At 40.6% G+C, this 25,010-nt stretch overlaps 1 protein-coding gene across 2 annotated transcripts in view; it reads left to right on the top strand.

Annotated features, from left to right (window-relative positions):
* The window catches only part of lama2 (laminin, alpha 2), a 222,502-nt gene that overhangs the window by 147,686 nt on the left and 49,806 nt on the right, over positions 1-25,010 (top strand). For both annotated transcript variants that reach the window (XM_074615044.1, XM_074615046.1), the window contains exons 33-43: positions 3,397-3,521; positions 3,664-3,750; positions 4,117-4,310; positions 8,651-8,793; positions 10,323-10,421; positions 12,420-12,531; positions 17,391-17,553; positions 21,927-22,005; positions 22,096-22,227; positions 24,431-24,547; positions 24,781-24,944. In XM_074615044.1, coding sequence (XP_074471145.1) covers positions 3,397-3,521; positions 3,664-3,750; positions 4,117-4,310; positions 8,651-8,793; positions 10,323-10,421; positions 12,420-12,531; positions 17,391-17,553; positions 21,927-22,005; positions 22,096-22,227; positions 24,431-24,547; positions 24,781-24,944 — 1,415 coding nt within the window. The remainder of the gene's footprint in view (positions 1-3,396; positions 3,522-3,663; positions 3,751-4,116; positions 4,311-8,650; positions 8,794-10,322; positions 10,422-12,419; positions 12,532-17,390; positions 17,554-21,926; positions 22,006-22,095; positions 22,228-24,430; positions 24,548-24,780; positions 24,945-25,010) is intronic.

The raw sequence follows: 25,010 nt of genomic DNA, 5'->3' as shown, positions 1-25,010 counted from the left end.
CAGCAGAGTCCTCATTAAAGCAGCACAATTCCTCTGTCACACAATCAGATCTTCCCCCACATATGCTGTTTCAAAAAAAAAAAAGTGTCATAAGTCCAAAAGTGCTGTTTTTCCACTTCGTGTGGACGATGCTGTCTGCGCTGGTCGTGTCTAGAAGGTAACCCGCAAATTGCAAAATCTGATCTGAGATCTGCAAAACTTGTAAGAACTCTTGTGAGACTCGCTGCCCGACATCCTATCCTAACCTTAACTACTCAAGATCAATGCCCAACCTTTACCATCTATCTTGACACTACCGTCCGCGCTCAGCGTCTTGCAGGCCCTCTCCCCCCAAACAGCGCCGTTTTGAGGCTGCTCCATCCTCACTAAGCATCGTTTCTCCTCATCCATCTGTGTGCGAGTGTAGACGTACCTCGTCACATTTGCGGGCCCTCTCTCCCAAACGGCGCCGCTTTGAGGCTGCCATGTCCTTGCGAAGCATCGTCTCCTCTCCTTGTACCTCCGTGTGTGCGAGTGTAGACGTACATCGTCACATTTGCGGGCCCTCTCCCCCTAAACAGCGCCGTTTTGAGGCTGCTCCATCCTCACCAAGCATCGTTTCTCCTCTCCTCGTCCCTCTGTGTGCGAGTGTAGACGTACATCGTCACGTTTGCGGGCCCTCTCCCCCTAAACGGCAGCGTTTTGATCCCGACATTTCTCCGTTCTCACGTGCTTTTTGGTTTGATTAAAGACATACATTTTTAAGGATTCTGTTATTCTACAGTCCTGTTGCTTGTAGTGGTATTTGTTATTGAGTAAGAAGCATTTTCCAAAAGGTTTGGTGTGTTTTATGCATGTTTGTAATGCCGAGGGGTTAAAAAAAAAAAATACTACAATGAATATCTGAATACCAAAATTGAAAATTGATAACCTACAGAAACAAATGAGTAACTGAATAGTCAAATATTTGGGTCCAGCCCTACCATGAGATCATCTGTATGGTAGACTCAAATTAGCACCATCTCAGTCTCTAATCGGTCTTAAAGTCACCAAGTGTGTCCCTGCACGCCAGAGGATAGTTGTGCTCCAATATGGATGCCAACGTGTTCATGTTTACCCGCCGCTGTTCTCTGTTTTCTAATTATTTTTATAGTTTTTCCCCCCTCCTCAGTCTTTTATCCGCTCTTCTTGCTTCTTGTTGTTTCTCCTTCTTCTAATTTCCATGTTTCTTTTTATCTGCCCCGTTCTCATCCCCTAAATTCTCTTCCCTCTCATCCTCAATTATGTATTTACTCATCCTTTGTCTCCTTTCATCACCCCGACATTCTCTCATTTTTCTTTGCCCCAGTCTTCCCCTGCACTCCTTCTCTTTCTTTCTTTCTCTCCATAATTCCTCTAGTTTTGCCAATTTGTTTCTTTTAGTTTTTTACTCCTCCTCCCCTCCTCCCTCGTCTTCTCTTGTGTTTGATTTGTGCCTCTCTCTGCCTCCCAGCCATTTTTCCCCCCTCGCCCATTTCCATCTCGCTCTCCATAACAGGCGTCATTAGCATTTTCTAACCGAGCGGGCTAAATTGAAAATGCTAAACGAGTTTGTTTCTGTGGTAATTAGTGGTAACGAGGAACACAGGAAGTTAATGGAAACGACTTGCCTCGTTAGAAGGCAACTTCCTGTCGCACTGATTGAAGTTCCCATTTTCAACAAACAAGGCGAACACATAAGACTGAACCCCGGGGAGACGAGGATGAGTGAGCGGTGTGTTTGTGTACAGTATGGAATATATTTGTGTGTTTACATTGTGTGTGTTTGTATGATTGTGTGGGTGTGTTTGTGTTAGTTGGGTCTGCATTTGTGAGCATTTGTGTGTGTGTTTTTGTGTTTGCAGGGTGTACGTATTGTGGAAATGTACTGTATATTTCTATAAACACACTGTATTTTGGCACAGTATCCATCAGAATACAAATATGAATGTGTGTGTGTGTGTGTGTTAGGCTGTATAATAAGCATAGCCAAAAATAAGCTGGAAATAAACATCTCTGGATATGAAAATATTTTGGATATATTTACACTTGTGTGTCATAATAACAACAGGTGATTGAAATTCTGAGACAAATACGAGCATTTCAGATGGATTGAGGAAAGAAGCTTATTAAACTCTTTGACGTGCCAGATCACACCTGTCCGCTAACAGCTAGCCGGCCGCTTCTGCGCACGCTCTCACAGCTCCTCATCATGCAGGAGTGGGACTGGGGCCCAAAAGCCATTTATTACTGCGTGTGGACGGCTACGTTTCCTATCAGAAATAGTCCGGGCTAGATATTTCTGTATGCGTGTGTGTGTGTGTGAAGGCCCTAGAATGGCTCAGAAACTGTGGGTGGTGGAGAGAAAAGAGTAATGACTTCCCCGCTGCTCCGGTGGAGATGCTCAGCTCTGCAGAAGCAGCTGCGATCACACTGGGTTCTTCCCAGCGACGGTCCTTATGTGTGAATCTGTGTAAAAACGGCGACTACTCAATCAACTCTTTCTTGCAAAATAAACACCATCTGATGGTTGTTTTCATCTATTTGTAAACTATTTGTAAATAAATTAGCATCAAACTCGACAAAACGGCAATGGGATTTTTCCATTTTTTAACTGTGAATGCAATCGGCAGGAGTAAAAAGCTAACGTTAGGCTATAAATGAAATACACCACGGTCACATGACTTCCCGTCGCCACCACTAAGCTAAAGGTGGACTAGTGTTCGGTGTGATGACGTTTAGTAGTCTCATTTAGCCACTTGTTAGCAACCGCCTTTTTTTAGACACGTAAAAAGTAAAAAATTCACAATTGGGATATTTACTGACATTTTTTTATATCGTATAACAAAACGTTAAAATCTCTTAAGCTTGTGTTAATCACAGACCTTATTTCAGGCATCTAACTAAAAACTCATTGACTTCCAGAAGAGGAAACCAGAAGTGCTAAAATGCTCATACTCCTTTTCTGGTTTTAGAACTCATTCCTGCAGCGCTGTATTACAGTTGCCAAATACATTTGCTGAATTTCTTCCATAGTCTTTTATTTATCATAAATATCTGCAGTTCAGTTTTGGGCCACATGAGGGAGCCTGAATGTTCGTATTGGTCTGATAATTGTAGCCTACTTATAACATTGAATCTAATAGGAAAGGCTAGCGTACATCCTGTTTGATTTACTGATGAAAGAAAAAAAATGAGAGCCTGTTAACTCCACCTAAATGCATTTATTTGGTCTCATTTATAAAGTGATTTTTTTCAATATGGTAACGATGGTTCGTCATTTTTACAGCGGGTCCCCAGATAAAAAAAGTTTGGGAAACACTGGTTTAGAGGATGATTGGAAGCCGATGCAGCAGTGTCTTCACAAATATATCATTAATTTCATTTGTGTGTTTGTAGAAGTGTCAAGACAACACAGAGGGCGACCGATGTGAACGCTGCGCTCCGGGATTCTATGGTGTGGTCCGAGGTCACCATGACGACTGTAAACCCTGCGCCTGTCCTCTCACCAACCCAGAGAACAAGTAAACTTCCCGTGTTTATCCATCTCTTCTTTTGGCGAATGTTCTCCGCTAATTGAAAGAATCGCATGTCATTCTCTAAAACATACTTATGCACATTTCTTTTATTTTATCAGCATTTTTATTTTCTGTGTAAAATGTCTAGTTTCAGTCCAACCTGTGTAACGGAGGGATACGATGACTACCGGTGTACCGCCTGTCCTGAGGGATATGAGGGCAAATACTGTGAGAGGTGAGACACACAGAGAATCATAATCTTCCTGTAATTAAGATGAGCTTAGAAATCATGAAATTTTAATATGGGACATGGAATGAATCAAGTAAAGCAATGAATAACGGTATAAGTGCTTATTGGAATTTTGTAATACAAGGTGATGTAGGAAGTATGCTACAGTCTGGAAATGTGAAATGCTGGGAATTTATTTTCTACGGACGCTGCCAATTTTGCGCTTTTGATTTTGAGTCTGGTTCCGGGAACTGTCATATCATCCATCTTTATATACTGTATGGTCAATGGTTCAGTCACAAATGGAAACTTTTAAATGCAAGCAACACTTGTAGGTAACTCTTTCCTTCTTCCCGTGATCCCCCTGTCCAGGTGTGCTACCGGTTACCATGGTGACCTGCGGGTGCCGGGCGGCCGCTGCGAGGAGTGTAAGTGTTCCTTGTGGGGGGCGCTGCCTGGACCGTGTGACCCTGTCTCGGGCCAATGCCGTTGCAGGGTCGGGGCGTCGGGGACGACGTGTGACCAGTGCATGGAGAGGCATGTGTGTGGACCAGCTGGCATCATCTGTAAGACTAACATACAGCTTTTGATTTAATCTATTGTTGGTGTTCCTTTGTATTTTTTGTCTTTTTTGTTTCTCCCTTTTTGCTTTCTCTTCATTCAGGGTATCTGCAGGTTGAAATCTCTGGTAGAGAGCTTATATTAAAGGACCAGAGTGTAGGATTTAGTGGCATCTAGCGGTGAGATTGTCCAGCATGGCGGACTCTGCGAAGAGGTCCCGCTCCCTGTGTAGATATGAAGGGCTCCTTCTAAGCTAATAAAAACACAATGATTCTTAGATTCTGGTCCTTTAAAGTTATGAAACAAACAGCCAACTGGTTCAGGTTTTACTGGACATGTGGTCTAAATTATGAGAACATGAATCTTAATGCCAATAACTTGAATAGAAGCTGAAATCATTATAAAGTCCTCTTTGACTAGTCTCCAGCAACAGAAGCTACCCCAAAAGGAGCCTTTAACTTTACCACATCATAGCAAAAAGAGCTCTGTTGGTAAGTTTGAGAGTGTCTTTAGATGACTGAAACATACAGACACCCTCTCTCTCTTATTTTCCTTCTATTCTCTTCTCTCTAGCGGCCCACCTGCCAGCATTGTTGTGATTTTTGCTTTATTTTGGTGATGAAATGCAAATGAGTAGTCAAAGCCCTTTTCCTCGGTTGCCATGGGAGACGGGGGGATCGTGGCAGAAGTCAGATTGAAGTCATTTAGAAAATAATTTCAATGTAATTTGGAGCTAATTTAAACTTAATATGACCATAATGGTGGGGCCAATTCGGCGCCATTAGCATGCCTTGAGCTAAGAGAATGTAGAAGAAAAGGTTGTAGGACAGAGGCGGCTGATGTGAAATTGCTGCTGTCGGGTCAGGGAGGGAATTGCTTGCTCAGGTCTTTATGTGTACAGACACAAAGTGTGTGTTCATAAATTGGCAGTGCGAGTGCTGCAGTGCACCCTGACACCAAAGCGGTCGCCTCTGCGTCCAGACTATAATCACACGTCCTGATGGTTTACACAGAGCGGAGTGATCACACCGCTGTTCACTTGTTGAAGAGTGATTGCACTCTGCGTTTTCGCCTCCGCGCTGCCCTTTCTCCCATCCAATCAGACGCAAACCAGGCACTTTGGGAGTCGGCAGTCTTGAAAGAGGGAAATGCAGGTAGCTCCCACATCTACCATGTAACATCATTTGCATAGAAATGCAGCTAAATTTCAATATGTGATGTCATGGGTTGTATTATTGAATGTTGCCTCGATCCACGTTTATGTTCAGAATTCAACTATTTATTTAAGGGTGAAACATTATGACCTAAACATCTGTTTATAAACAGAAAAACTAAATAATTTGTACATGATGTGTGTCCCCCATAATTCTTAGATATTTAGTTTAATTATATTTAATTTGTTTAGCACAATAAGATATAAAACCTTGGTTTAAATCCAACCAAGATGCGTTGCCATCTGGCCTTGTCATGTGATGTATTTGATATCAACATTGTGTCTGAATATTATTTAACTAGCCTTCATTAAAATGCAGTTTCCATATACAACTTTATGTAGAGCTACAACGATTAATCAATTAGTTGTCAACTCTTGAATTAATCTCCAACTATTTTGATAATCGATTAATAGGTTTGAGTAATTTTTAAAGAAAAAAAAGTCCAAAAAATCCATTGTAGAATACATGCACTTACATGCAAATGTATATCACATAATGTATTTCCAGGTCCCACTTTATGATAAACACGAGCAACCTATTAGTAAGATGCAGACACACAGTATTTATATTATTTATTTCTGTTTATTTTTAAGTCCAAACAAAACTCAGTGATTCAAATTCGATTTTTTAAAAACCTTTTGCATTGCAAACTCTCCAAACTTGAAACATTTATTGATATTATTGCTTTTTCTTTATTATTTTGAGCTTTTAAAGCAGCTCTTTTGTATTTTCTTCCTAATTTTCTTTTGGCTCTCTATTACTTGAATATACATGTAGTTCATACCTGAGATGCAAAAAGAAACCTTGAGGTACAGTACAATATTGTTAACATGAAGAATTAATATACATTTTAACAATTCCATTTTATAAATGGGGGGGGGAAAAAAGTTGATTGGACATTAGAGCTGCAACGATTAATCGATTAGTTGTCAACTATTAAATTAATCACCAACTATTTTTGATAATCAATATATGACAATTTTTTAAGAAAATAAAAGTACAAATTCTCTGATTCCAGCTTCTTAAATGTGAATATTTTCTGGTTTCTTTACTCCTCTATGACAGTAATCTGAATATCTTTGAGTTGTGAACAAAACAAGACATTTGAGGACGTCATCTTGGTGGTCTGGTCGACATTTTTCTCCATTTTCTGACATTTAATAGACCAAACAACTAATTGATTAATTGAGAAAATAATCAAACATGAAAATAATCATTAGTTGCAGGCCTAACTTAAAGGCAGATTTACTTCCCATAGTCAGAATTAGTATAGAGCAACATGGTGTCTATAGCACAACCTGGACAAACTCACACTAGCCATGATGAAAGTAACTTGGAGCACAATAAACACATAAATGGCACAGTAAAAATAAAAAACAAACTGCAGAAAACAAAGCAGAAGAGACGCCCTACCTGTAGCAAACTATTTTCTGGATGCAAAGATTAAATCAAACTTTAAAGAGCTGTAGGTTTCTGTCTAAGCAACACAGGCACAGGTGTGTATTATTGCATGTGTGTTTGTATTTCCAGTGTGACGCATGAGTTTACTAAACTGAGCATAAAATAATCCTTGACATTCACCGGGGTTTACTTTGGGCCTTCGCTTCATATTATTCTATACGTTTTATATACTGTGAAGTTAAAAATGTGATGATGTGCATCATTGGACGGAAAAATGTACATTACGGTGGCGTGAGCGGCGCTACAGCTTAATCTGTTACAGCTCTCAGCCCACGAGTCTAATGATTTTAGAGTTCTGTGGCCACCACTCTAGCAGTTAGTGGAGCTTTTACAGATTCAAAAGTCACATCCTTGAGGTGAAACATTGAAAGTCTTACAGTTATTCGACCATTCTTGTTTTCCTCTCAACTTCCTATGGAGGAACAACAAATAGTCACTTCTTGCAGTAAGATTAATGCTAACAAACAGATGTGTTCAACTGAGGAATCCAAACTGCAAATCCATTTTACAGCTATATAATTTGGTCCAAGTAGACTGTTCAGGCATAGTTTGCATATGTGTACAGGATAAGATGACCTTTTCTGTCCTATACTTTGACAGTAATGTGTGTCATTATCAACATCTAACATGGGCAAACTTCAAAAAGTAAAGTAAACTTGTCGAGTGTAAGTCGACAACACGGCTGAATCATCTCAACAAAGACTCTGTAATTCTCCAAGCAAACTTTAAGGAAGCCAAACGTACACCAGCTTGTGTAAACTCCTCAGAAAAGGAGACAGGAAGAAGCTTATTTGAGAATCTCTGGTCCGTCTTGCCAAACATTGTAGAGACAGGAAACCAACCAGCGCCACAGAGAGCAGACAGTGATGGAAGTGAGGCTTTCTGTGTGTAATCACACCTCGTGCAAGTGTAGTACAGGATGTCTTCACGCTGTGTGGAAGTTAGTGATTATATTCCTTTTGTCACTGGGATTCTTGAATGGCTCAGATTTGACAAAGAGCTATTTACTCCCACACACAACGTACTGTACTTTTACTATACAACCTGTGTGTTTGTTTGTATATGCAAGTGACCGCATGAATGCTTTGGTGTTTTTGTGTGTTCTGTTTTTTTGTCAGAGATTGATAGAGTAAAAACTGTTTTTATTTTATTTAATTCATCTTTGATTTCCCTTGTCAGAAATTTTAATTTCTGCAATAAATCAGCCTCGGGCCACAGAAGTGAAGAGAAACTCACGCACGCACGATGAAGGAAAATGTGTATGCTCGCATCGGAATGAATTCCCTGGTGTGTTAGTGTGTTAGTTTGTGTGTTTTTAGCCTGCAGTGGGTGCTCATAATAGGTGCTTTTGCCTCTCTGTGCTGAATTTCATGCATCGGCAGCCCTGTCTCTCTGATGCCAGTCACTTAAACACAAAAACACAAGCAGTCACCACGATCACACATTGATGTGTTTACAGACTCACAGAAACACACACTCAGTAGTAAAAATACACATATATGACTTCCTTTTCTTTCTTCTTTTCTCATTTTCTTCCTCAAACTGCAGAAGTGTCAACATGTACACTGACTCACACACAGGCAAACTGTCTGTAAACCTCTCTAATAGATTTAGCTGGCCTCATTACTCTCTAGCTGTGTCTAACTGTGTGTTTGTATTTGTTCCTCTAGCCTGTGATGATGAGTGCTCGGGTCTGTTGATCAGTGACATGGACCGCCTGTATCGCATCATCACTGAGGTCACCCTGACCACGCCCCTCCCACCACCTTATCAGGTGTTGTACCGCTTCGAGAACATGACGGAGGAACTCAAGGTACAATCTGTCTCTGCTTACCTTTAACTCATCATGTCCTAAATCTACATTCAATTAACCTTTACCCTAACCCTTTAGTTTTTAAAGTCAATGATAATAGAGCCAGTTTTACTGGAGACTCCAAAGTCTTACTCAGTTTTGAAACAGTTGTTGAAAGATGTCAGACAGAAGACGATAAAAGCAGGCTTCTCATTTCTAGCCGGCCACCGGCGATTTTGCCGGCTAAAATGACAGGTAGCTGTCAGAGTTTGTCAGCTGTAGCTAATTAAGCTAACGTGAGCTCCATCAGTTGGTTGAAAGCACTGTCACTGGCTGACGTTATAACGGTCCCAGCTGGAGAATTTTGTGAAAGGGGTCTTTAATGTAGTGCATCATCATTCTATTGCAGTGGAGATCATTTCTTTCTAACATAACTCTTATCTCACTAATTTGTTCATATTTTCAAACAATTGCTGTTCAGGGGAGAGGATTGGCAAATACTGTACTTCAGACAGGCAATACGTCATCCAGAGTAGGCTCTCATCACAACACCCCCGCATCCAGTATAGACAGCAACAGCGTAAACGGAAGAAGTTGAAACATGTCTCCAAGCTTTTAAATGAATCAGGCACAAACAATAAATCCCAAAACGCTGATCTCCGATTTGTTCCCTTGCCATGTCCTTGTAAAGATCTAATACGGGGGCTTTATGGCTCCAAGCTATAGACCAGACCAGCATGGCGTCATCGCCGAGGCTGCGCTCCCTTTCGGGGGAAAAAAACTTGGTGACACCTTAAACAGGAAAATACCAAAAAGCTGTTGTGTAGCGGGTTAACCGAGGCTTTTAGGGATGTAAGAAAATTGAGTATCGCGATCTTATGATTTGTGATATTATATCGATTATCAAAAACACGCGGCCTTGATGTTGTGCCAGTTCTTAGCAAACAACTAAGGACAGCTTCCAAAGAATCATGTTTGATCTTTATAGTAACTGAGCATCTACTGTATATACATACTATAAAAAACGTAGATTTTAAAGTCAGATATGGACAACATATTAAAGGCCCTTCATCTGTAATCAAAACCGAGTTATTGCAGTACTTGCACACTCTTCATTCAGCTCCGTCAATCTGCAGAGGAACATTGTCATTAACATCACAGTGAGCTTGTTTTCAAGTGTTTTCCAATACAAATCATTAGTATTTGCATATTCAACATGATGCAACACGCTGCTGTAAAACTTGATTAACACTTTCTATGTTTCAAAGGAATTGTGATAAGAAGTTATGAACTGTGGTTGCAACAATTGAATTATGTAATTATCATGTTAACTGTGACATAATTCAGATAAATTGAGTTTTATATGCTGGATATGTTTTCTGTTTAATTCTCTCTTTCTTCCTTCCTCGCCTCCTGCCCTCCCCTTTGCTCATCCTCCTCTCTTCGGCTCTACAGCACAGAGCCAGGCAGTTCAAAAGCCTAGCCCTGGGCCAAAATGTGTCAGACATTTCTCTATGTAATTCCTTCATCTCTCTGTTTCTCTCCTGCAGCACATGCTGTCACCTCAGAAAGCTCCGGAGAGATTACTGCAACTGGCCGACTCCAACCTCGGATCACTGGTCGTTGAGATGGACCAACTACACAGCAGGGTACAGACACTTTTGTTTTTCTTTTGGCTCGACTTAAGTCTCTGTCATTGTCTGTCTTCCTTCCTCTTTTTATCCGCCTTTCTCTTGTCTGTCTGTAAAATAACGAGACGGAGCGAATAAAGACTGGCAGGGAAGGAGATCATAGTTAAGGGCAAAACTAATGTACAGCAAAGACACAAAGTCTTGTCACTTATAAAGCAAGCTGTGCATTGCAACTAAAACCAGTCTACCCAGTCAACGTATCCTCATACAACAGTTCATATGATATCTTATAAAAAAGTTATTCCTCATTTTTTGTTTGTTTTCCTGCGTATGTCCAGCAACACGTGTCAATTTCCGTTCGTTACATGCATACAGTCTTTTCAAAAGGAAGTTCTGTCCTCACAGGAAGCAACTTGGTTAGGTTTAGGCAACAAGGTAGGCTACTCAGGTAGGATTAGGAAAAGATTGTGGTCTGGGTTAACATAACTACGAAAGTGTTGTTACTTAAGTACGGAAGTAACGAGATAAATAAATCAACGTTGACTTCTGGTTTCACACAGTGTTTTTAGGGTCCACCCCGATTCTGCAATACCACTGGACCCTTTAACCCTTTCACAGTGTGTTTTCAGTTCATGAAACGTCTTGTTCAGCGTTCGGTTGCACTTAACCCTCTCGTGTCACTTCTGGTTGCAAAAACCAAGATGACGACGGTCAAAATGACGAACTAAAGGCTTCAACACGGCAGTCCACAAACCAATGGGTGACGTCACGGTGACTACGTCCACTTCGTATATACAGTCTATGGAGGAAACCAGCGTCAGGATGTGAATCCTGCTGCCTGCATGCTTGTTTGCCCTCTTGTTTGCGTGTGCTCCATACAAATGATACAGGAACCCACTAGTAATGCAGTAGTGGTCAAGAACTCCTCAGGGCTCTTATCATGGTTCAGTTTATATTAATGGTGCATTTTCCAAAACACATTTTCAATTAAAGTAGCACAAACAAAATTAAGCTGGACCTTTCAGAGTCCCTGGATGGATATGAATGGAATAACAACCGGGTATGAAAGGATTGGGATCATAAGTCGTGATCAGGTTGACGGAGTCTTATGAATTTCCAACCAGAAATGTTAATAAGTCACTTCCTGTGCCTGGTAGACCAATTCAGGAATCCATGCATGCTTGAAAGTATTTCAAATAAAGAATTTTAATGTTTTTGCATCAGACATTCACCCAAAAGCATTTCTACAAGAATCAATATCACGGTTTTTGTTTTTTTAACTTTACAATCTTTAAAGTCACAGTTGTGCCTCTAAGAGGAGTTAACCAAAATAGAAAAATGCTTCTTGAGTGGAGGAGGTCTACAAGATGCCAAGTGGAGAAAAATAACACTCACATTCACGCTGTCAAGCTCCAGCCTTTTAGGGACCGGGGCCTTGACATTTGTTGACAGCGATGCTATCACCCACACCCCATCACACACACACACACACACACACACACACACACACACACCAGTGAAAATGATACAGCATGGTCTTGTCAAATCACAACAATAATTACCTGCTCTTTCTTTCTCTGTGTGTGTTTGTGTGTCAGGATGTGTTTTCATGTCTGTCAAGGATTCATCCATCTCTCGTTCACACGGGGGACCAATGTGTGTGTGTGCGTGTGTGTGTTTGTGTGTCTGTGTGACTTTGTGTTTTCTTTTTATGTCAATAAATCATCCATCTCTGTGTATATGTGGCGGCATGTGAGTGCACATGTTGACAAGAAAAACAAAAACTGAACTGTGCACACAAACACACGCAATTATATTGATTGTGTGTCTGTGTGTGTGTGTGTATGTACTATATGTGTGTGTGCGTATTGCCATCATCATCCTCTGTCATTCCTTTACATCTACTGTAAGACCTCCGTCTTTTCCTTCCGTCCTTCGTTAGACAGAAGTCAATATGTTCTCTTATTCAACACTTGTTTTATGATTATTTTATAATGTGTGTGTGTGTGTGTATAGTCCACTAAGGTGTCTGCCGACGGAGAGCAGGTCGAGGATGATGCTGACAGGATTCATAAACGAGCCGAGGACCTGGAGCAGTTCATCAGGGACACGCTGCTGAGAGCTCAAGGTAGCACAAACGAACACCACCTCTCCTCCATTAACTGCCTCCACATCCTGAATTTATCTGTCTGCTGTCTCGCTGGTTTAATCTGTCATTACATTACATCACGTTATAATACATTATATTAAATGTAAGGGATACATGTGGGGAATTTAGGTTATTTCATTAGAGGAGAATGGGATATAGGTAAGAATATGAAAAGAAGAAAAAACAAGCTCATGAAGTGAATAATTGCACAGGCAGAACATATTATAGGCCTTATTAATAACATTTTAATGTAGACGACTATTTTTTTTAAATAATACATCTACAGAGCCTTTAGAAAGGTGCCAAATAAAAGTATGGCTTTTCACAAAAAAAAATTTGTGGTCACCAAAATTAGTTTTTTGTTTATCTCTGTGGAAGATTTGTGACGTTTGGTTCCCACTTCTAACAAGGCTTGTGAGCCAATAGTAAAACAACGTTGGTATCACGTGGTGTCTCTGGGTGGTCAGTTAGTTTGGAAAAAAACTGATAAATGGCTGTGATTGATGGTAAATGCCTGGCAATGACTTGTTATGAAGTGAATGCAATGGAACGGGGGAGGGAGAATGAGACATCTAGTGGCTGAATGTTATCAATAGGGCTGGGACGATTCACCTGTCTCCCGATTCTGCTTTCTTGTTTCGGCTCACTGCGGTCGGATGCGGTTTGTTTTGGTTGACGGATACGGAATGGATATGACGTCACGGTACTCAGACTAAAAGCGGTAACTTCCTTCCACCTCTGCATAGACTCAAATGAAGCAAATAATATTGATTCTGGCATTAAAAAATCAGTTTCAAAATCATAAAAAACCCACCCCTAGTTATCAATAGCACTTTTAAAAAGCAACAATTGAATAAAGATGTAGCATCTTGATATAAACCTCAAGTTGAATTGGATGTAAAAGAAACACTACGATAAGAGAAGTGTCATTGCTATCTAGACTATTGTCAGTGTTACCCCCGGAAATCAACAAAAAGCAGAGACCTTGTTGTACTTCAGCCTTTTCTATTAACACCATCTTTGAAGGAGAGGCATCTTTGAAGTGAGACAGCCAAAACACCTTTCTGCCTCCTTGTTAGCTCACTAATGGAAGCTCAAACACAATGGCCGGTGGGCCGACGGCCAGCTGCCGGCGCTCGGTGCCAGCTGCTGGTGCAAAGTGTTGCCTGGACAATAAACTCAGATCCAGCAGGCTGCGGCATCGCTAACCACGGTGATAAAGAGTCACCCACCAAGATAATAGGGTGCAATGACTCACTTTGTTTTATTTTGTTAGCAGCTAGTTAGCGAGTAAGTGCACATTTGTCACCATACAAGTTAAAGTTTAAAGTCTCTCTCTCTCTCTCTCTGCATGTGTAACTAGCAGATAGTTGTTCACTCCAGCTCCAGTATCTTTCTGTCAGTGCAGCTGCAGCATCTCCTCTCTCAGCCCCGGCATCAATAGCTGTGTGCTTGTGATGTGTGTTTCTCCTGCGACATCACAGTCACAGCCCTTACATACGCTCCGCTGTCTCTCTGAAGTGTAAAGGGGGTGGGGGTTCAGTGCTTTCTGCACTGATTCCAGGCCATCAGTGTCTTTCCATGTGGGAACTAATAATTTTGTCAGTGGACAACAAGAGCTGTGCAGACCTTCTGTTCAAGCCGTCTTTTCACCATCTTCGGCCAGGAGTGCCACCTTGCAGGTCACTCTGACCGTTTGTTGTTGGGGCTGGTCGAGCTCTTCTTTAGCTGCTGCCAAGGCTCGACACATAAAAAGAGGCACAGCTCTTTCTTTTGCACGGCCCCAGCTAGTCCCTCTTTTCTCTTTTCTCTGTTCCACCTCAGTTTTAAAGATAATATTATTTAAAGAGGACTTATAATGCTTATTTTCAGGTGCATACTTGTATTTTGGGTTTCTACTAGAACATGTTTACATGCTTTAATGTTCAAATAATGCTTTAATTTTGCCATCCCGGCTGTGCTGCAGCACCTCTTTTCACCGTCTGTCTGAAACACATTGGTCAACCGAACCAAGCTCTTCGGACTCCGCTCCAGCTCCTCTCTAACTAGCTTTGTTTGAGAGCGTGCCAAACTAGCCGCTAGACAGGTATTATGCAAATGTGTTACTTGGTGACATCACCACGTTACAAAAAGAAAAGGCGGGGCTTCAGGCAGTTCAGGAGCAGTGTTTCTGTGGGGGAGAGTAACTCCCTTTGGTGTGGAAAGGGAAAAAGTACAAAAGCATAATAGGTCCTCTTTAGTCAAATGTTAAAAAGAAAACTTAAAATAATGGTGTGTCATGAATTCTATATTTTTTATAAGCCAGTTAATCTAGGTGAGCATGATAGTTCAATCTCGACTTTGGAAGCAGCAGTTAACAAAACAGTCACCACTCGAGATCCACTTACTCACTTTCATTTGTAGATGAAGTTTACCGGTACAGAAATGCACAAGAAATCCTGGTGACATGAGTCTAATCGTAGTCTACAGTACCTGTGGTGCACTGTGTTGTCCTCTTTATCTTCTCAGTCTTTCAATATGTGCTCCTTTCAGCCTGTCAAGACTAAAAAGATCGATGTATGTTGGTGGAAGGTCTGTTTCCAACTTCAAATCACTTAACCCTGGACAGCTCTTTATTGAGTCCTACTTGGATCTAGCTGGTATAAATGCACTTTTAAGTAACTCTCCCTACCCCACACTGATGTTAGAAAAACAAATGTGCTCTTTGTAAAACTCTGTAGTTCAAATAATTAGTTATTTTGATAACCATTATGAATTTTTTATGGCTTCTGGGAGGAAAAGAAAGTTACCAAACCAACGCGTTCTGACTGGCTGTGATGAAACTGTCCTCTCGTTGTTGTTGCTCCTAGCTCTCTGGCCCTCTGCCTAATCACAGTGTGATTATAGTATAGTGTGTATGTGTGCGAGTGTGTGTGTGTGTGTGAGAGAGAGAGAGAGAGAGAGAGGGGGAGAGAGAGAGAGAGGAAAAGAGAGTGTGTTGTGGCTCACTGGATGATTGAGAGTAGCAATTAGAGACTTAATTATTGGCTATCACAAACATACACACACACACACACACCACATACACAAACACTGATGCAGATTTGCACACATTCATACAACTATGCACACACACACAAACACACGCACACACACACACACACACACACACACACACACTAAGCAAGAAAATACTGTACACACTTTCCTCTGTGTGTGTGTGCCCGTGTTTACTAGATACCATAATATGATTCCATCCACGTTTTAAGTGTTTAATTGGCTTTTAAATCCCACTATGTAATTATATGGCTGTAACACACACACATACACACACACACACACACTCACACACACTAACACAGACACATGTACACGTACGAATGCAGCGTGCGCACACATGCAGTACAGCTGTTCATTAGCATGATGGCTTTAGTTTGGTCTTGGCTCTAATCACATCATGTTTACATTTCAAATGATGGGAAATTCTGCATCGCCACAAACACACACACACACACACACCCACACACACACACAAAAAGGCCCACCCACACAAACACACACACACACTTTCAAGTTTCATCTTGCCTTAATCATATCACGTTTACATTTCAAATGAAAGAGGAACACATCGTCACTGCACACACACAAACCGCTTGCTGCATACACACGGTTACACACCTCTTTACATGCCTCTGTTTTGCTCTTGCACAGACGGACACACACACACTTACACACACTCGCACACACACACTCCTCATTAAGTTCCAGCAGTTTTATTTAAATGAGCCTTGGAGTGTTTTAGTGCAGTTTCATCATTGATTGGTTTGAGATTTCACTGCTTTTAATTTGATAAAGGCAGGGCAAACATGAAGTCTGCCAAAATCACTGGCCTTGAATTGTGTTAAAACAGTTTATGTAAGTGTGTGTGTGTGTGTGTGTGTGTGTGTGTGTGTGTGTGTGTGTGTGTGTGTGTGTGTGTCTGACTCTCAGCGTGTGTCAGTGTTTAAATGAGTCTAGATCAAACGGTGTGATTTTGTCTTTCTTTCTGTTTGAACCATAAAGCTCAGACATGACAGCAGAGGCGACAGACAGAATATCCATCAGGGCTGTAGGTCTGTTTACTGTTAGTATATCTTTGTAAGACATTAACACATCTCTACTTACTGTGTATTACTATGTGTATAGATGATTTCGTTCCGTAAACAATAGCAATCCATTGTTCCCAATGTTTAAATACCTGTTTTTTAGCCGTTGCCGTGGGATACGATATAAACTGTGTCAGTGAAACAGCAGCACAATCAATATTTTTTCACAACATTCATAATATGATATAGATTTTCGTCTATTTTTAGGTTAGAAAGGGTCTTTATTCTTGTTATATTAACAATGACTGAAATAATTATATGTCATTTAAAAGGAGTTGCTTTTAATGACAAACCCACGGAAAATTATCACCAAACTCTGCAGCTCTACACAGTTTTTTAGCCTCTTTTAGCTCATCCTTTTAGTCTTTGTTTTTGTCCTGGAAGTTCACTAACATGTAAACCATAACAGCTTTATAAGGTGATAATGTGTCGCAGCTGTGTGTCTCTCAGCTTGTTTTGAGGTTCCTCTGCCCCTTAGTGGCCAAAAAATGCAACGTCAACGCAGCATTAATTAGAGTAAACGGGGCAACTAAAATAAAAAGAAAATTATAACATATAAAGACACTAAACCAAATAAAGTTTCACTGATATTTTCCAGAGATGCTGGAACTGAAGCTGGAATACTTCTTTCAGTGCTCGTATGAATGCAACAACACGAGCTGAGTCCATCTGTAGCATCCTCACAGCAGTCTTTCTGTGCGTCTGTGTGTCCAGACCTCCAGTCGAAGGCTGCCGACTTGAACCAGACTCTCTCGCGGAGAGATGGAACTCCAGACAAAAGCCTGAAGGAGATGAAGGAGGAGATCCAGGCCATGCTAGCCGAGATGAGAAAACGACAGCTGGGAGGGAACAGGATCATCGCCGAGGAAGAGATGGAGTATGGACACACATGAACACACACATACACACATGCACACACACACACACACACACACACAGGTCATGTATCTTTCTCCCACACACGAGAAAAAGACAGATTTTGAGAAAACTTTGCAAACAGACCCGTTTTTGTCTCCGAGTGTGCCCCCACGTTTCTGAGCATGATGAGCTCACCGTAGGTGTAAATTTCTTCAGGAACAGACTGAAAATATGCCAAGAATAGTTTTGAGACTTACAACTAAGAACTAACTGAGCATCTTTGCTATTGAGCATTTTCTTTGGTGTGAATGTTTGGTGGTTTTTAGAGTTTTTTTTGTCGTAAGAGTTGTTTCTGTGTTTCCTTTTTTAAGTCTTGTTAGCTGATTTGACCAGAACTCTCATTGTTGTTGCATGAAACCACACTTTTTTTTTTCCACCTACCTGTTGTGTTGTTTTGTTTTGTGTTTTTTCTATTTAATTCTTTTGTTTCCACTCGTACCCTTATGCTAATACATTCACCTTGTGTGTCCTAGATTGCCTTCGTCCCTGCTGGGATTCAATCCCACTTTTCCATCTTCTTGCTTCATGTTCTGCGGGGTGTTTCCCCACTACACTTTTTCTTTCGCTGAACTTGCACAATGAGATAGAGAAAGAAAGAAGAGAAGTGGAAGTGGAATTTGCATGAAATTAATCTAAATAAATCAATATGGAAAAAAATCTCACCTGCATGCTATAGAAATTTAAACTGTATTTTGAGCATGCAGCATTTTTACACTTGCAAAATGACAAACTTAAAGGTGCAGTGTGTAGGATTTGGCGGCGGTGAAGTTGGAGATTGCAGAAAATTCTCGCGTGTGCCAAGCGTGTAGAAGAACTACGGTGGCCGACGCAAAAACATGAAAACGCAAATGTTGGGTTTGTCCGTTCTGGGCTACTGTAGAAACATGGCGGCCGGCTCCTTGAAGAGGACCTCAAAGGGCTCACTCTAAGCTAACGAAAACACAACAATTCTTATTTTCAGTTGATAATACACTAAAGAAAACATACTTATTAATATGATATTCTTTTCTGCCAATAAATCCCCCTAAATGCTACACACCGGTCCTTTAATCGAATCAAAGTGAGGAAAGCAAGCAAACAAGTAAAGTCAAGAGGGTGCACATAAAAGGCTCTGCACAAGTTAACTGTATTAATACAATGTGCTTTTCATAACATTTTTAAATGCATGTTGCACATTTTTATACAGTATATATACAGTGTATATATATATACTCCAGATGTACGGTGTTTGACATTTTTTCAAACACTAATCTTATGTGGGTACAGAGTCCATTTTCCACTCTCGCAAACTTAATGTTTTTGCGATCACCATTCCAAACAAAACAGCCATTTCTTTCATACTTATTGGCAAGAGATAAGGAGCTTGTTATTTTTAGATATTTGGATGCATTTTATTTTGCGTTCCATGCAACCAATGGCTTCTGTTAATTTATTTACATTATGAAAATTAGGCAGCAGAAACTTGAGTTGTGTAATATTTCAATGTAAACATCACCCCTGCATGATTTTTTTGTCAGTTACATTCTCATATTGATAATGTAACTTTGACAAAAACAATGAAGACTTGATGTTTACTGTGTTCGAAGTTTCAAGACTCTGAAACTTGTTTCAATTAGAGTCTAATTGATTTTCACATCATGCAGAAATGAATGGAGCTCAGTGGATGCCTCGAGTGGTAGAAAAAAAAGCATTAACAACACAGCGTTGTTTGCAAAATGGTTAGCTGTGATGTACATGATTAGTAGTACAGTAAAGGGGTTAAATCATTTTCTTTTTCTTTCGTTGATTTCTCTCCTTGTTGTTGACACAGGAGACATCGGGAGTAAACTCCTTCCATTGAGCAGATATTAGATCGCTCCATATCCTGAAGCCACGACGTTCTGCTGATGTTTTAACAAAGTGTTTCTCTCTGTTGTCGCTCTCGCTTTCTCTCTCTCTCTCTCTCTCTCTCAAGGCACTTGATGGAATTAGCAATCTACTTTCTTCATCCCTCCTTTCTCCCCTTCTTTCTGTCCGTCTCTTTCAGCAGTAAATGTTGATGAGGTCGATGAGTTAATTAAAAGCACTGTATCGCCGTAGGGGCAGAAACACAGAGAGGCATACAAAGAGCGTGTAGTAAGAGGGGAAGTCACAGAGGGAGAGGAGAACAACTGACAAATGGACAGAGAGTTGTAGTGAGAATAAGAGAGACAAAGAGAAATTGCCACTGCATGAACAGCTCATATTTTTCCATATTACATATATTTTCAGTATGCCGTGCTGCTGAAAAGTTTATGTACATGCTGCAAATTTATCTTTTCATTAATGTTACATATTGTAATGTTGTAATAGTCAGTGGGATAACAGTTAAACACCCCTCTTATTAGTTTTTACATAGTTATATTCTGTTTTCTTCGTGCTATTCCCCACAGGGTTCATTAAAGTTTCATCAAACCCAGTCATTACCTTCCATGCATCCCCAAAACTGTGTGAAATTGTCTTCTGAGTGATGTCAACTGGAGGACACTCGAACCTTGTTGTCTTAATTAATGCTGAAGGTGAAAAATAAGGCTCATTAAGGGACGCTGGTAAACATATGGTTATTAAACTGTTTTAAATACTTCCAAAGTGAGAAGGCTTTCTAAAAAATGCATGTCAAAGCAAAGTATAATTAGAAAAATTGGAATGAACTAAAGGCTGCATTGGAAACCTTGATGGGCTGATCATTTGAAGTGAAGTCTGGAAGATAGTTCAGACAATCAACTACATTCACATGGCATGCTTTTTTCACTGAAACATACTGTATATCTAATGCACCACTTTCATAATGGCAGTGTACTAAAGGCCCGTTAACCATTATACTAGCAAATAACTAGTTTGTACGACAATGTCATCCAACCATATTTGAAGGTGATATGAAAAGCCTGTCCTCACAGACGGAGGCAAGATGTGATAATCGTTTAAATATTGGGAAAACAGTGCACATTTTCAGAATTTTTGCACTCAGTTGTTCACAAATTGACAAAAATAGTTGTGTAAATACCGAAAAAAAGTGGGTTCAAACCCTGAAAACTTTCTCAACTCCACACACCTGGGCAATCACTGCATGAGGGTGGTGTGAATGTTGGATCAGCAGTTTCGGACAGAAAATATACGCAACAAAATGGGTCGTCAACATTGAGGAAACCAGCCAGAGTGAGCTAGATTTTAAAAGTATCTAACTGAAAAACCCAGCTCAGTGTTGCCAACTCTTTCCCAATGAAACTAGCTGGCAGCCCTAGCTCCAAAAGTCTATAAATCTAGCGAGAAAGTCGCCAAGTCTGCAGCACTGACAGTCCGTCGCTTCAGGTCTCCCTCCAAAGCCACTCCCCCACAATCATCATAATGAATGTAAACAACGAACACAACGTGCCTGCTGCCACACCTTTCACCTGAAAGAAAGCTATCGTCCCCTAAAAGGAAAATTATTATCGTCACTCCCAGCTGTGCTCGACTCTGTGTTTTATTTGTTGGGCGTGACGGGGTCAGAGCCTAGATGCCAGATATCAACACTGTAAATATTCACATAATGATTCATTCCATGTGAGTTGGCTGAGTTGACTATAGTGAGTTATAAAACTGAGTTTCTCCACAAAGAATCACACAAAAGCACCACTTTAAATCTTGTATTTACCCAAGATGTGCTCATACATTTCTTGGAAAGAACTCAATTTTAGTCAAATTAGACCAAAATGACGGATTAGTCGACAGCCCTACTGTGAATAATTGATGAAATGCCCTTTTAACAAAGCCTGATGACTGTGAAGTTCCTTTTTGTCGTGTCTGTACTCTCTGAATACTTGAATTGTCAGCTCTGAGTATCTGTTGCATTAAACTGAATGGATATAATGCAAAGTTATGCCTTACAATATCTTCATCAGATACACACACTCACTGATAAGGCCCATTTTATCTGCTGCCCTCATTGATATGGTATGCTATGCTGTCGTATACATTAGCACATGTTGCTTCAGCCGTCCACCCAGTCGCATACAAACACACACACGTTAATGTGACGATATTTGAAATGTTTTACACTGCCACAATTTAATCCAACTTAGCCTGAGGGATCAATAGAAGAAAATCTGCAATTTCATTCCGGCATTTCAACGCTCAGTCATATGGAGTGATTATTGTCTCCACACTAGCAGAGGCTCTGTCACGCATCACAATAACTCTCCTCTCCTCTGTGAGTTGTTGCATTCACATAAGTTATTCTGCTGTTCCACTTTTGTAAGCCGTGAATAACACTGTGTCAAATGACCAAAATATAAATGTAAATATTCTAATCGCTTCCCTCCCTCCTCCTTCCAGCCTGGCCGAGGAGTTGTATCAGAAAGTGAAGAGATTATTTGGTGACCCCCACCAGGCCACAGAAGACCTGAAAGCAGAGGTAATTATAACTTCTAATCTTCACTCTTTAGATCTTCCATGTCCCTAAATTAATGACATGAACTTAATGCTTCCCCTTCTGCTTCCCTAGATAAAAGAGAAGCTCTCGGACCATGAGGGGAAGCTCCAGGAGGCCCAGGATCTACTGCACTCTGCCCAGGGAAAGACGAGGCAGGCTGGCTCACTGGCTGATCAAAACCAAGCTAACCTCACCGCCCTGGAGGTACAGATACACGGCTACACACAAGTTTTAAATACACAAACACAGACAGAAAGCAATGTGCTTGAATGCTAAATTACTTCTATACTCATGGTAACTGTTTTGTCAATCATGTGTAGTCTAATTAACTACTATTCAAATGATTTACTAATTCAATTCTGTCATTTATTTTACTGTGGCAAGTAAAGGATAGATAGATAAAAGTTATTGTGCTAAAGAAAGACTGGAACATTGACGGTCAACACTATTGGGTTACTCTGATCTATGACCAGCAACTGACTTGTTTTTTAGAGAGAAACGAGACCTAAAAATGAATTACCAGGTTTTGACATACACATAAAGGACCAGACATGCCAAACCAACATTAAAGAACTAGCGGCAAATTGTTGCGTCGCCTCACGTCGCTTTTGTCTCGCCCAAAAAGTTGCACTTGAACACATCGCAAAGACTACAGCTGACGGCCAACTCTCATGTACGTTCTGCGCCTGCGTGAGATGAAATAACTCTCCACACCAGCAGGCGGCGGTAGTCTGTATTTGTCATTCAAAAAGGGAAACAGGAAGACTGAGGATTGCAGATATACAAGCCGTTGTTATGATGCGTACATGAAACAAAGCGGCGTTTGCCGACCATTTTCTCACCACTCTCACTCACCACTTAGCTTCATTCCAGACGGCCATGTCGTTGTGAAAATATCCGTGTGTTGGAATGGTGAGATGAAGATGAAAAATGAGAAGAGCCTTCCGTGTGTTTCCTCTTGACTTCACTCATTGGCTTGTTTCCTCATTTCCGTTTCTCTTCCTGTGTTCTGATTCACTTAAGTTGAACAGCCAATCAGGGATTTTTCTCACCGACGGGCTCTGCCGCCGATTTAACATGCTGAATCTAGGGAATCTGCAGAAACTAGGGCCACAGACGCTCACCGACGGCCCAACATGTCAGGGCCTTAAGAGTATCTAAACTTTTGGTGTTGGTGTCCTTAAATTAAATACTCCTAAAGAATCCTAAAGAGCGGAGCATCTAACCATCTAGTCCTCTCACTACTTTAAGCCTTTTGCTGATGATTCATCATCAGGGAGAGCTCACAGGCAGCACAGATTCCTACCAGAGCAAAACAACAAGCATTTATCGGGGAGATTATTCTACATGTCCTAGAGGAAGCGTTCTGCAGTGATCTCACACACATACAGTACTCTCACTATCTCTCTCTTTCTTTATATCTGTTTTTGTCTCTCCCTGACCCTGCAGTCTTTTCCTCCATGAAGAGTGGAATATGCACACTACTATACACTGGGGCTGTATTAAGTTCACACTGTTTAATCAAATCATCAATTGTGTGTCCCGCGTGTCCTCTAACTGCTTTTGTTATTTTCAATAACTGGAAATCCTTTTTTTCCCCTAAAGACGTTATTGGAACTAGTCTGTAGAGAAAATAACAATTTCCTGAGTGATTGCTTCGTCCTTATTATGAGAATCAAAGTTTCAATTTAGATTTAATTTCAGCGAACTGACCAAAACACTTTAACATCCTCACAGACTCTTCCATACAGTACAACTGGTTTGCAGTGTTCATTACGGATTAAAAACTTCATGAAATGATGCTGTGCAAAAATGCAGTCAGGCTTATTCTGAGGCAGTTTTTACATTTTTTTTATCGTGATAAAAATATATTTATTTACTAAAATTACTCAAGGTTTGGTATGACCACACAGACTAATATCTTCAGTAGAAGAGAAGCTTTGTCAGTGAAATCTTGTATGTGAAATAAACAATACACCACATCATCCCAGAGATACTATTGCACTGTCACAAGGTGCTCACTGTGGTTGTGTGTCCATCAGGGCTGAAACGATTAATCAATTAGTTAATCAACAGACAAATAATCAGCTGCTATTTTAATATTCGTTTAAATAAAGTTATTTTCCAGCTTCTAAAGTGTTTTAGTTTTTTTCCTTTTCTTTGTCTCATGTCATAATAAATTGAAGATCTTAAGGTTTTAGGATTGTAGATCAGACAAAACAATCAATGCGATGACATCACCTGGAGCTTCAGGACATTATAACGAGAATCTTTCACTCTTACTTGACATTTTATAAACCAAACGACGAATTGATGAATGAAAATAATTGTTAGTTGCAGCCCTAATGTTCATTCGTTAACGCATCAGAATCTAGTGCAGCTGTTGATCCTGGTTTGTGTTTTGCAGAGGAAGCGCTCTGCAGTGAGCGGGGTGAGACAGGACGCACAGGAGGTCCTCGGAGAAGGAGAACGTCTCCTGGATGAAGCAAACCAGCTTTCTGACAACATCAACAAGGAGATAGAGGTACTGAAATCAACCTAGTGGAAACCTGTAGAACCCCTCTAACTCTTTTAAACCAGAGTCTATGTTTTGACTTTGTCTCTTTGTTCTTTTCTGTCTTCAATGAAATACGTAATTACTACCTAAAATAATTAGCCAGGATGGACATGGCAACATGGCAGCAGTAAATACAAACACAGATTTGAATGAGTCAATCATTAAGCAAAGTGAGCAGAGCCTCTGTTTCCTGTCTGTAGGACTTGGAGGAGATGGGAAGAGAGCTGAGTCCTCTTCATGACCAGCTGGACGATAAAGTCGGACACCTCACCGATGGTTTAAGTAGCGGCAGCCTGGCCAATAACGTGCACGATGCAGAGGAGCACGCCAAGCAGCTGAACGAATCTGCTGCCATTTTGGACGGGTAAATATAAACACATTACCACACATGTATATGTTCACACCTAGGTAAGTAGTAGATGATTAATCA

This window comes from Sebastes fasciatus, chromosome 18 (assembly GCF_043250625.1).
Source record: "Sebastes fasciatus isolate fSebFas1 chromosome 18, fSebFas1.pri, whole genome shotgun sequence".
NCBI lineage: Eukaryota > Metazoa > Chordata > Actinopteri > Perciformes > Sebastidae > Sebastes > Sebastes fasciatus.
This window is presented reverse-complemented; position numbering and strand designations above follow the sequence as displayed.